We start from the raw sequence: 14,377 nt of genomic DNA on the forward strand, positions 1-14,377 counted from the left end.
CATGCGTGTATGAGATATAAAACATATGTATGAATCTATGAGATATACAATTTATGTGTGCGTGTATGAGGTATACATTATATAGGATATACAACTTGTCGCTTTTATAACATATATGATTTCATTAGTAAAAGAATTGCTATTAACTAAAAAAATGATTCTATAAGCATTTCATTGCACAAAATATAGTTTACTAGAATCCCTATTGTATTCGAAAGCTCATTTCTACAGGCATTTTATATTCAACATGCTTCATCTGAAATGAGTTTAGTTCGTAAAGGAATCTGTATAATGGTACAGAACAAATCCCATGTATAGAAGTGCTGTGGTAGTAAACCAGGCTAATGACAACCAAAAGAGCACGCGATCCGTGGCCTTGCTGACGTCATTCCACGTAATGCCGTTACTCGACGTCACACTTCCAGACGTTTCGCCGATGGATTTGCATTCGACACTCCCGTCCATATTGCTTGGTTTAACATTTTCCTTTTCTTCCAGATGCAGACCATGCTTGCTACTCTTTTTAAATAACGCTTTGGTCTGAGCTCGAACAGATATCAATTTCCTTGTCAGAACGGCAACACAGCGTGGCACTCGTGTGCCCCTGTAGTATATAGACAAACTCAAAATAGTTTGCAGGACCACCAAAGCGCAGATACACACATTAGCCAACAACAAGTAGCAAACCAGAGCCATGTTTTTCGAATTTCGAGGCAAATTAGCAACAACAATATTCATAAACACAGCCACGGACAGAAGAACAGTGATTGTAAAAGATATTCTCTCACCCGACTGAACAGGAATGCAGAATACGAAAATGCTTAACAGGTTAATGACGACAACCGGCAGCATGAAGTTTGCAAAGAAGAACTTTGGACGCCGTCTCAGATCAATCGTTACAGTGAAATGAGAGAAGAAGCCCCCCGCGGTATCGCCGGACGACACGTGGGAGGACACTATTTCCCACTGGCCGTTCTCCTCGTAGAACGTGGTCAGAACCTTGTCTTCCATTTGTTTGAGCATCACCTCTCGCGCAAGCTGCCCCCAGGGAATGAACTTAAACTCGCAGGATTGCGTATCAAAAGGAAACAAAGTTACGTCGAGTATGCATCTGGAGACAACCCCGTCCCCGGGGCTCCAGAAGGCGCTGCCGTCATGGCTGTACCTGACCGTCAGCCAGCCTTGGTCCGAGCCTATCGGTTTAAGAGGGCCAATGGAACTAACCAAGATAACCTGAGGTGTCCAGACACTGTTTGAAGGAATCGTAATCTCCCTTATGCCATTATAGAGCGCGGGGTCCCACGTGAGTCCCGCGTCCAGCCACATCATATATAGCACCGTAACTATAGTGATTTTCTCCTGTACTTCGTCTAAGTCCTGGATGGCGCCAAGGTCCATACTCATGTTAACGTGGAGTGGGGCGGCCTGGTCGAACACCGGCCGCACGTCCGCCGTGTATCCATTCAGTAGGTCAGACAGTAGTGTCCGTGTGTCATTGAATGTGCGTCCTTCACTTCGCGTGCAAACAGCGAATATCACAAAAAATATTGAAGCAACACGTACATCGACTGCCTTCATTTTCTATCGTGCTGTGTTTACAGCCACCGTTTTAGAAATGAACGTTGTTACCATTTGTGGGTACTGTTCGCTTTTACAGTGAGCTTCACACGCAGTTTTATGTGTTTGTCGATTCCGATACCAAAAATCCGTCGGGACTTCCTTAACCTTTCAAAATAAATTAAGGTTGACGTCGAATGAGCAGTTTTAGAACGCAATTAACCAATCTAATTGTGATGGTCTCCGGAGATGTTACAATTGTGCTTGTTAATAACTTTATAAACAATAGTTCGCGATATTCGCGACAACAAGGGATTCTTTTTCACCGCGGCTTTACGGATCTCACATCTGTACAAGTCGACGCAAATGAAAATATATTCAAGTAACACAATAACTGAAAGTCGTTATCAATTGGAGAAGCCATACATGTATATGCATTGTGTTAACAGTTCTAAGAAAAGATCAGTATGTGAGGTAATAATAGGAAACCATTAACACTTAATTCAGTAAAAGTTGACCCCAAAATCAATTGCCAGCATCTACTTGACAAAACATGACTATTATTCTCTGAACGTTGTTGTCCATAGGCTCAGTCCTTTTTTATTGATGGATATGAAACACTTTATTTTGTTTAGTTGCTAGAGGTCATTGTGGCCTTGATCTTTGACCTTGATATTTTCACCTTAATATCGAAAGAGGTCATAGAATTATCATGGTTAACATATAGCATACATTCTTGAACATGCTCGGCTGAAAAAGCAGGCTCAATGCGTCTTAGATTGCGAACATTTATTTTGGTAGTGGGTTATCTGTCACAGTTATAGATAATGGATATAACGAATAATCCCGCCAACTTACTGGAAACACCATAAAGACCCATAAGCTGTGTCTTTAAGCTTTGTAACACGGACCTATAAACAGCTATACATGGTTCATAGGCCCGTGTTTGAGGCAGTCAAATGTATTATCCCGCATATATGACGTAATTTATCACGTGGTATACACACACTGGATATTTTTCGAGATGTTGGCCTTTGTGGTGAAAGGGAAATAACTGCTGCATAACGCGACGCATAATACTGTGTTATTCATCGTAACCATATTTGATAGATTGTTTTTGCTTATGATTTTAACAATTGCCAAAGTCTAAGCCACTGGGTTTCCGAGTTAATTTACTCTCAAGGCTTCGGTTAAAGTGAAAACCTAGTAGCGCCAAAGACTTTAGATCGTGTTTAAACATGACCGAATGTTACGACATGTATGTGTGGCGCGCCTCATAATGAATATTTATTTGTTTGTGATTGAGGGGAGATAAACGCCGCAAGTCATACCCTGAGTATTCAAGGTTTATTTGGTTTCCAGCTACTTGTAAGCAGAAACGCGCTAGTAAACAGAAACATTTACCTTGAAATTCTAACCTGACGAGCATCTTTTTAACAAGAAAACCCCTCTGCTGTTGATATGCTCACCGAGTAAAAATAAAGGAATTTCATCAATAAACCAATGTCAGATGACTGATTACTTTATGTTATAGGTGGTTACATTGAGGGATAACGATAGGGCACGATTCCGCCATGACATCACACCATTTTCCCCTCATCTATCAATTGAGGTTCCAGTAGCACTCAATGGTCAGGAACGACAGTAATGTCGTATTTCAAGATAAACGCAATATCACCTGCAAATATTCCAAGGCACTTTTAGTGTACATTTTGTTTGTCTTTTATTAGTCTGAATACTGGGTATGGTCTTAATTTAAACGCTTGTAAAGCTCTTAATCCTTATAACACTCCTGTTTATGAGCTTGTAAAGCATGTATCTTGGCATAGGAGGCTCGTTTGTGCTGTCAGGAATTTCAAATTGGACAACTGGCCTAGGTTACCTTACATACCTAATGGGAGAAATAAATGTTCCGGTCACCCGGCCGCCATTGGCATCACAGCTCACCTGAAGGGATGGTTGGAGGGTGCAATTGGTGCTCCATGTTAAGGAGTGTTTGTAGAGCCAGATGACGCGGGATTCTGTATTTATTCCTTGAAGGTTTCATTGAAAATCATGTAGTAGTTGAGGAAAAGGTCAAGTAGAGAAATAGATAGATTGCTGTGTAACAGCAGGTTCAGGACGGTCGTTGTCCTCACTAGAATGGCTAGTTCTAGTTGGGATGACAACTTCAGGTTCTCCAATGGCATACGCTTACTGCATTGGTCATTACGTTTTCTGCTGGTCAGTTTTGTTTGTTAACTTATACTAATTCTTTTACCACAATTGAATTGATACAATACTTACCTCATCATTCACAAATGTTTAACACATTAAAATAATACTTTGATTTCATGAAGGGACAAAGAATAAATGTCCGCTTCCTCCAAAACTTATGTGAAACTGTACAATGCCACATGACCAATTATAGGATTAAAACCACGAAAATGCGGGAAATGAGTTCACGCCTTACTTAGAATAATCATAAATCATAAAGCTAATGGTCAAATGGAGATAATTTGTATCTCTTGCCAAACCAAAGGTTAATAACAACCAAAATTGGAAATACATAAAAATAAAGAATTTTCAAGGCGGCTGCATACTTCCCCTCTTTCTTAAATGCCTCATGTCATTTCCTCGTCATGTCACCTGTAAGCATGAAAAATCAGGTCTTAGTCAGGTCAACAAAATATGTACAACACAACCTAGTGTGCTAAATCTTACTGCTACTCTCTATTTAACTATCCACTTATTATAGGCACTACCTTTGCTACACTTCTATCATAGTATTGTAGACACTAATACATAGTATTACTACCTCGTGATCATATATACTTCATATCGAACAACACACTTGACATTTTATACAAACACCGTAACTATAACTCTTTATAACGTAATTAATACGCAATATCGCGTTGCATATTCATATAATCGCCTCAAAATCACCACAAACACCGTGTATTTTTATTTAAATACATTGTATACTCTTCCACCGCAAAAAATAATTGCGTCTACGCAATATCACTGAATTACAGCACACATACAAACGAACAGATATTTATGTAAACTGTGGTGAATTAAAACAAACAGTAACCTATAACTGACTTGATTTATTTCTAAAAACAAATGGTAAAACAACATCATATCATGTAATCACTTATTCATAATAGCACCTAATAGCCTATGAGCCATATCACTACTTACTTTAATCAAAATACCAGATTCAACCAAAGCGTTTATTGCGTGAACTTTGTCGTTCATAGGCACCGTCTGGTTTATGTGATAGTCTTCAAATCGTTTAGATGGTCTTCGATCTCTTGGTTTAGGTACAGTTGTATCCTTATCTTTCTCAGGATTGACCTCTTCCTTGCGTTCAAGTTCTACCTGTATTTCTTCGACCTTAGGCTCAGGCTCTATATCGTCTTCTAAGGCTTCTATTTTCATCATGGGGTTGTGTCTGAGCATCTTCAGTTATATCATCATCTTTAACATCATCAACCATGTCTTCATCATCTTCAGGAGTTACATTTCCAGTTTCAATATGCGTTTACTGTTCCAAACTCACTTCTTCAACTGCATTGTCTTCCTTATTCCGCAAACCGTCGGCATAAACCGTATCTAGTATCTATACTAAGTTCCACTTCTTCCTCTTCCATAACTATCCCGCTTGTAACAGGTTCAGATTTGTGGGCGTCCTATACTCTCCATCTTTGCTGTCAAAGTCTTCAGTGTTCTAGTCTGTTCTTTCTTCTTTACTTCAATGTCCTTGATGGATCCATTTTTTTCATTCCCCTCTACTACTACATTATTGTCAATGCTTTCAACACCATCATCATCCTCAGCTACCTCGTCTTGATAATCCAACAGGAACAATATACTGCGATGCAAAATTTTCTCTTGTTCTCTTGATTTTACCTTGAAGACAGGTATGTCTGGTCTTGATTGTTCTTCGACAACATAAACTACATCTTCATACTTGTCCTTTATATTGTGTTCGAATCAACCTTTTCTTCCATCCCTAGTGTCCATAACATACTTAACAGTGTCCTATTGAAGTCCTCGGGTCCGGCATCGCCTTGAAAATGTTCTTGTTCATGATATTACAGAGTTCTTTAATTAATTCGCTCTAAACATTTGCTCCCTGGTCTGAGTGTAGTCTGATAGAAATTCCATAAGAAACAATGAACTCTTTATAGAAAAACTTCAACAGTTGTCTTGTCCGTTTGATTCTTTGTCGGTATTGCTAAAGCATATTGGTATAATGGTCAGTAATAATCAATACATTACCCTCACCTACTGACTCCCAAGGTCAGATAGTCGAAACATGCTAATTCAAGCGGTATGTGGTTACCACACTCACCATTGGCTCTTTGAATTCCTTTGTCCATCCTTCTTAGACATCTGTCACACTCCGTCGCCCATTTCCAACATCTGAAGTCAAGCCTGGCCAATAAAAACGCTCTCGTAACAACCACATGGTACATTCCACACCAGGATGTTAAACATTGTCGTATAAGCCTTTGAGTACCTCGTCGATATAACATTCCGGTAATGTCAGTTGTTCTCGTCTTAGTTTGTAACCTTTCTAAATCAAATTCCTCTTTTCATGAATAAATGGTTAAACTGTATTTTCATTATCAAATATATCTTGTCTAGTCTCTGTTTTGGTATGAATTGGTCAATGACCACTCGTCTCCACATCTCAATTGATCGGTCTTGTCGTTGCATTGCTCTAATTCCTCGGCGTTCTTTTCGACCTAAAACTTGGCCTCAAAAGTTTCCACAATGATCATGCTCGATGCTGGCAAGCTTTCATGGTATGGTTGTAAAACAATGCAAGAGCAAATGGACTTATAATTGTTTAATCATCAATTTTTACAAGTTCTTAGTAGTTCTCAGATGTTAATCTTTCATAGATGTATCGACTCATGCCGTCCGCTTCATTGTTCCTTAATCCAGCTCTGTCAAGAGAAAACTGACCTAGAGCAGAAGCCCATCTCTGACCCGTAGCGTCATGTTTGGCTGTTGTAAATAAAGGGGTGAGTGAATTGCTTTCCGTCAAAACCGAAAAATGATTCAGGGCTAAATAATCAGAACTTTTTTTCAGTGATGGACATTTTAAGGGCTAAAAACTCTAGCTTAAAGGCGCTGTAGTTTCGCTCAGCTTTGTTCAATGCCCTACTGGCATACGCATTCAACCTCTTATTGCCATCCTGTAGCTGATATAAGACCGGTCCAAATGCCTTTGTCAACGAGTTTGTAAGAAGTTCAAAGGGTTTGATAAAATCATGGTATGCAAGTAGTGTTGATGACGACAACATACGTTTGACCTCATTAAATACCTTCTGATAGTTTTCATTCCACCTTCACTCGACAACGCTATTTTTGCTTTCCTTCTCAGTTGATGTAGGTGGTAGCAATTCAGCTAGTGGTCTTATAATTTTACTATAATCCTTGATAAAACGGCGGTAATAACCCGCAAACGCTGAAAAGGATTAGATGGTTTTGGCCAGTTCTTCACCTTCTTAATCTTGTCAGGTTCTGTCTCAATGCAATCACCTCCTACGACATGTCCAAGAAAATGAACTTTTGTACTAAAGAAGTGGTATTCTTCAGGAGTTAGTTTCATATTGCAGGCTTTAAATTTTTCCAATACAAGATGTAATCGTTTTATGTGTTGTTCAAAAGTTTCGCTTAAAACAAAGCATCATCCAAATTGACAAGACAGTTTTTCCAATTTAGTTCTCCTAGACATTACTGTATTATGCGATGATATGTAGCAGGTGCGTTGGTCAATCCAAATGGCATACGGTTATATTCAAAGTACCCAATGATTATTACGGTAAATACTGTGTGTTGTTTATGAATACTTCTAGTTCCAGTTGATGATACCCAGACTAAGTATCAAGACTTTTTATAATATTTTGCACCACGAAGGCTATCTTGTATTTCCTCGATGCGTGGCAATGCAAAATAATCGTTGACTGTGCGCTCGTTCAGCATGCGATAGTCAAAGCAGAGACATAACTTGCTAGTTAAAATGTCAAATTCATCTTCAATCCATCCATGATATATTTCTTCATCTACTAGCTTAGCATATCCCAGCAAACATTTTATATCGGCCCGACGTCGGGGCGATATGGAACACTTCATCGGCCCGACATCGGCATTTACATCGGGCCGATGTCGGATGTGCAACACGGCTCGACATCGGGCCGGTGTCGGCATATTTTTAATAGCCGACATTTAGCCAGCATGATGCCGATATCCTTCCTATTTCGTTCCTATTCTTATACAGATGGATTGTCATGCTCAATGACAACAGAACAAGATAGTTAAAACACAAGATTTGTCCTGGTTTATCTTCTGAGAGAAAAAATAATAATGCAGAGAAAATCAACCGAAAACCTACATGCATATTATATACTCACAAATTACTACATAATAAAATAAGCTATTTCATCTTATAAATTTTTATTATTATTATCATTGCTCTAAATATTAAAACAATTGAATTATCACAGAATGTGGATAATACCCCTGAACAGTTTATCAAAATCAAGTTAAAATACAAAAACATGCCATAATACACGTAGGCTGTCACTGTATAAATAAACAAACAAAATAAAACTTGAAATAAAAGTTATTTCATTGAACAATACTTAAGGTAACGCTACTGCATTAAACATTAAGCGTTTTTAACATAATATTGTTTTGTTTTTTTCATCCCGGTGTTCCAAGGATGCATTCAGATATTTGCGTCTGCCTCATTTCCCTCCCACCATCTCTGTCCGATGCGGTCTTCAACCAGGCGGCATTTTTCGCTCGCACCTCTGTTGTGAGAAACGACGGAATTTCGCAACACCCTCTGGAAGAATTGCATGTACTGTTAATAAATAGGCGAGATAGGTCTTTTCCAGGATATGGGTATTTACATAATGAATTTCAAGGAAGTTGGTATTCTTAATTTTAATTGGGTTTTTGTCAAATGTGAAATTTTTTTTTTGTGTTGTTTGTATAAAAAAATTCTACATCCCTTCGCATATTTCTGGAGGGATTATATATTGAACTGTGCTTGAAACAAAGGTAATAGCGGTATATACCTGTAGAGATGGTGCAACTGTTTGGGGATCTTATAGTAACTGTTGTAATGCCTGCAGAACAGTCCTGCCATAGCCACTGTCACCTTCGAATGCCTTGGTGGTTTTGTCACTGACATTTATTCATCCTCATCTGATTAAATATGCTTCCTCTGAAATGCATCACATTTTGTTACAGTTACACATGCATTAGTCGGTTATCCTGATCATTCTCCCCTGTAGGTAAATTTAAAGGTTGGTATAGTCAACCTGCTTTTCTTAAGTGTGAAATAGTCAAATACCCTAAATCACCTGCTTTTTATCAGTACTTTCGATCTTAATTCATTAACAGATGTATCATAAATTAACTTGCTTCACAAAAATATACATATGCATCCTGACAGACTGATTGTAACTAACATATTATGAATATGAACACGTTCAATATAAATGGTAATGCACTAGTCAATCGTATCCACGGCCCCCCAGATCCGGGGGTATACCGGGGATAGCCGGGGAAAAGGGCCGGGTGACTGCGGTGGTTTTGTCATAGTGCCAAATTTAGCGGGGATTGGGGTTTATATAGAGTCTCTGGGGTGTGGGGGCATTTGACCGGGGTTTAACAATCAGTTCGTCACAGCAGGGCGGGGATTTTACCCGAGGTTGGCTGGACCGAAAGTCAAAGTCCCGGCTATTCCCTAGACCTGGGGGGTGGGGGCGTGGTTACAATTGACTGGTGCATTACAATTGTGACGTAAAGACATACCTCCCCTATGATTGCCTTTATTCCTCTATTTCAGTGTCTCGATTTGCAGTTGTCCGCTCTCTGCAACTTTGATCGATCTTTCCACAATATACGATACTGTAAATTACAATGTCTCAATTATGATTCATAATTGATAACAAAATGTTCTTTTTAAATTTGTCTACAATGGAAGCAGATAAATTAATCATTCAAACCCAACCAAATCATCAATGTAATACTTTGCTTTTGTGTGCACATGCTACCTAAATGTAGATTTTAATCAAACTCATAAAACAACAAACTTACAAAGAGAACTAGTCACGAAAATATGTTACACGAATTCCTTTTCAACATATTTACTCGAAATAAAAGTATTTATATAACTTTTGAGATAAAACAATATATTAACAGAATAGTACTATAATAATTCCTTATATTCACATGTTCAACAACGATTCAAAGATTACTTACCATTGATTAATACCAAAAGTATGATTTGACTTGCATCATCTTTTTGAAATGGCACAAATACCGCAGTGAATATAAAACAAAATAATTTCGTAGATAAAAATCAAATAAACATGAACTGAATCTATTAATTACAGAATTAATTAAAAATAACCATATAAACTTAAATTGGTTTTATTATTTAATGATATTTAAATGAATTTAAATATTTATTAATCGCCAGGGGAATGAACTGCTAGTGAAAGTTGCAGCATATACATTGCTCTCCCTTGAATCAATACAGAGTATACATCGGGCCAATATCGGACCGATATCGCGATATTTATAAAATGTTTTTTATCCATAAAAAAAAACAAAAGCTATTGTTTATGTTATAATGTTTATGCCCATATCGGGCCGATGTCGGGCCGATATCGGCAAACACTGGCCGATATGCCGATATTCAGCCGACATCGGTCCGATATGGTCATGCTTGCTGGGATACTTCTTCAGAAAGAATTTACTTAGGGGCTATAGTGACAGTATAGGTTGTGACATTACTGAGGCTTCACCATTGTTCCTATATGTGTAATGTACTACAGCTGGAGTTACATTACTTCTGTATTCTGTATAATAGCAGTGGTGGTTGAGTAAGCCATCTCATTGTCAGCATACCCAGCTACTTTAACCGTTTCATTTGGCCTAATGGTAATCTTATATGGTGATGCACTCTTAATTACGGCTATCCTTCCTTTTCCATGCAACTTCTTTTCTCTTATGTCAATGATTCTTAAACTCAGGTACCATGGGTTATGTAAAGCCAGCTTTCTAGAGATATTGATTGTCAATGTTCTCTTTGCATTTATTCAATTGTTCGTTTAAAATATGTGTACCATTAATGATTGGTGTGGTGGCAGAATGCTGAGTATCTGGTTAAACTAAAAACAGACACGAGTGTGAAGTAGACTAAGGTAACCCTCGCCTGTACTAATATCAACTTTTATGTAACCTAGATATGGCAAACTGATTCCATCAGCACACTCAATATTTAAAATATTATCAAGAGGTTGAATATCAATACCAAGCAATTGGTCTTTATGATAACTTTCAAACACTAGAGAAACACAACTGCCAATATCGAAAAGAGCAGACACTGGACTGATTCAATATTCAATGACGTAGTGACCTCATTACTTTCACCAACTAACTTAGGACCTGAATAACGCACACTAGGGTTCTTATCTTTCTTTTAAAAACTTCATAGTTGCATGCATGCAAGTGGACAACCTTATTTTCAAGTCTTGTAGCAAATGTCTGCACGGACTCATTTGACTTTTGTTCACAAGAGTAAAACTTCCTAATTACGGACTCTCTTGATTCCAGAGTGCCATACTCATTCTCAAGTTGTGTCATGACAAAATCCAGTGTATCAATAATGTTCTACTACTGTGTAATTTGTCATTAATTATAGTTAATCATTCTTATGATAGCTACAATATAGCATTATATTGGTATAACCTATTTCAAACTTGTGTGAACCAATACATTTTAAGGTGACTAACTTTGGAGGATTTGAATGACCGACTGGCTAACAAATATTATCATACTATAATTGAAAGGGTTGACCTTTAAAAAATCCAGTATAAAAAGAATTAGGGTGTTATTTTATCTTATGCTGCTAAATAATTCAACTTTGGCGTTGTCCTTTTTCCCTCGTGCTATTAAAAAATATATAACTTAGATCGGTAGTAACTTTTAAATTTGTATTTAAATAATAAAATAGTGTCAACAGACAGCAACCTATCACCATATTTAAACAATTTAAAATTTACTACCGATCAAAGTTTAGATATTTTCATAGGATACTATTTTAAAAGCACGAGGGGGCGGGATAACGTCGCTATTATTTTATTTAGCAATTTGAGATACTGGAGATAACACCCGAATTATTTATACTCTGGATGATGATTTTTGAAAGCCTTTTTAAGATCTACTTTTTCAATTATGATATGATATGTGTTGGAAGTCGGTTAGGGTTAGGGTTAGGCCACACCAAATTGATATTTCGTTCCGCGGATTTACCGCTCCTATTTTTTTGAAAATGTAAAAAAAATATTCTTATTTTTTTGTGCGCCCGCACGTCCATTTTGATCGCCAAGCAGATTTTTTTCAAGTAATAATTTATTAAAAGGCTAAAAATAATCAAGTATATTTTTTACGCTAGTTTTCGTGTTTTTGTAAAGGGAAGTTACCGATGCGTAGTGTTTTTATACTGTATATCGATCGGTTTAGCATGGGTTTCAATAAATTCAATCAAAATGGCGGCTTCCGGTATAAACAATGTGGCTCGAAGTTTGGAAATTAAATATTATTTTTGACAATAAATATGTTTTGAGTTTGCTTGAAGTCATTGTTGATCGTCTCATGCACTAAAGGATCATTATTTAAAGCAATCATTATGCAATAAAGCATGTGTATCTGAGACTGGTAGCGATTATATTGCGTAATTAGTGACTCGTTTTGAATGGAAATCGGATAGGTCAACATGATTCATTGTTTGGTCCAAATTGATGTATCAAGCTCATTTTTTATCAAATTCTGACAAAACAACAGTTTTGAACAAATATCATTTCACAAATAGCGATATAAACACTGGTGTGGATATACCTAACATAATTAAGCCTAAGTTTATCACCTTATATTTTGTTTTTATTTGCAGCATAATCCGGGATTGTAATGCACTTGTCAATTGTAACCACTGCCCCGCCCACCCCTCGCCCTTGTTCCAGGGGTATACCGGGGACAGCAGAGGCAATGGGCTGTGTTTTACCTTTCAGATGGCCCCGCAGTGCCTAGTGAATGTGGTTTTCTCTTCATATTGAAAATAGTCGGGAATGGGCCTCACATAGGTATTCGGGGTTGCGGGGCCATTTGGCAGGGATTTTACCAGCAGTGTGTCCCATGCAGGTCGGGTATTTTACCCGGGTTTTGAGAGACCGGAAGTCAAAGTCCCCGCTATTCCGGACTTAGGGGGGGGGGGGCATATACAATTGGCTTGTGCATAAAAACATCTAAATGACCAAAAAAAGTACTCTGACAAATACCCTTGTTCTTTTTGTTTTAATAAGCACATGTCATTGCATTTACTGTGATAATAAAAACAAAATTTAGTCTATGTTATATGGAGTCTGATGTGTGATGATGCCTGGGTAAGTAATCATTTTTTACAATTCCAAAATCAATCCTAAATTATGTCTAAATACAGAGGCATATGATGTTAAACTGATTCAGGTGGATTTATATATTTATAAGCCGTTTCAAACTTTTTACTAAAAGCAGGGTTATTTATTATTATGAATGATCGTCATATTAAAGTACGTTTTAATTATATAAGAATATTTTATCAAACTGTGTTGTTTCAATCAAGTTTAAAATAGCTTATCCTAAAGATAGTGCTATTTTTACATGTTCATTAGTATGATTAACTATAATTAAGGACAAATGTTACATAGTAATATTACATAAAGTAATCGGTCATCTGACATTGGTTTATTAATAAATTTTCTTTATTTGTAAGTAGTTGAGCATATCAACAGCAGAGGGGTTTTTATGTTAAAAAACTCGAATGGTTAAAACTTCAAGGTCAAAACTTTATAGTGTAAAGTGCCGGCTGTATGTTCAATCGGTGTCGTAGAGCCTATATGGATCGCTCTTATATAAATTTTCCTCAGGCTACTTTGCCTTATGATTAAAACAAATGATTCGAAAAATGATTGGTGAGTTAAAACATAATCAACCAAATAATCAGGGTTCAAAGATTATGCATTGGTTTATATAAAGTTCAGTCACTTTAATGATGAATGGCTTTCTCTTACGGGAGCTTGTTTATTGGCGATGCAAAATACCTTAACCTTTGTCAGCGCGCAGATCGCAATACTCTGTGGCCAACGCAGTTGTCGGGTATGAGGCTTGTTAGAGTTTCTAGCCACCAGATCCGTTCACCAGACTAGATCGCAATGCTCTATGTATCTGGCTACTTGAACTGGAACGCTAGATAACCCTATAGATGTCAAGTTCCTGGTGCCTTTTTATCCCACAGATCGCAATGCCCGGTGTTCAATTATAACCAGCCAGAAGGTCAAGACTCTAATTATTTGCCTTCAAAAGACTATTTCCGGTTTACTGTTTGAAGTTACCTCGACGGCGGTCAAACACAGAATGAATCTTTTAGCTAAGCGACGCGCTTATATACTCACCGGGCGGACGAGTTCATTATTAAGATTGGTAAAACGGGTATATTCCACTTATCGAAAACATGAAGGGAGACAGCTTTATTTTTACTTATACTCTTTATGAAAACAACTCCCGGTTAATTAATAATGTTTAACATGATTTCTTTAATTATCATTGTCGCTAATAAAATATTTGTATGGAATAAATAAGTCTAAAATGTAAAACTAACCTTCGAAATACACCGCCAGACATTTAACTTTGAAAGCGCAAATGGCTAATTTATAACAAAGGGCGGTAATCGTGCAACTATGCGGTTACGCTACATTACCCACGC

The 14,377-nt window shown here is 37.4% G+C and overlaps 1 protein-coding gene and 1 long non-coding RNA gene across 2 annotated transcripts; both read right to left on the bottom strand.

Moving 5' to 3' along the window:
- Positions 1–267: 267 nt before the first annotated feature.
- On the bottom strand, positions 268–1,578 carry LOC128226432 (neuronal acetylcholine receptor subunit alpha-5-like). Its single transcript, XM_052936307.1, has one exon. It carries the CDS (start codon positions 1,576–1,578, stop codon positions 268–270), a length of 1,311 nt encoding a protein of 436 aa, XP_052792267.1.
- Positions 1,579–8,087: 6,509 nt separating this feature from the next.
- Positions 8,088–9,880, bottom strand: LOC128226915 (uncharacterized). The gene is made up of 4 exons (XR_008259739.1): positions 9,835–9,880; positions 9,385–9,480; positions 8,643–8,791; positions 8,088–8,407 (listed from the first exon to the last, which is right to left on the bottom strand). It is a non-coding gene; the product is annotated as an uncharacterized LOC128226915 (long non-coding RNA).
- Positions 9,881–14,377: the final 4,497 nt, after the last annotated feature.

The sequence above is a fragment of the Mya arenaria genome, chromosome 3 (genome assembly GCF_026914265.1).
Source record: "Mya arenaria isolate MELC-2E11 chromosome 3, ASM2691426v1".
Lineage (NCBI taxonomy): Eukaryota > Metazoa > Mollusca > Bivalvia > Myida > Myidae > Mya > Mya arenaria.

What these genes read in the sequence shown, in the direction of transcription:
- LOC128226432 (XM_052936307.1), bottom strand. Translation starts at nt 1,578, where the DNA reads ATGAAGGCAGTCGATGTACGTGTTGCTTCAATATTTTTTGTGATATTC.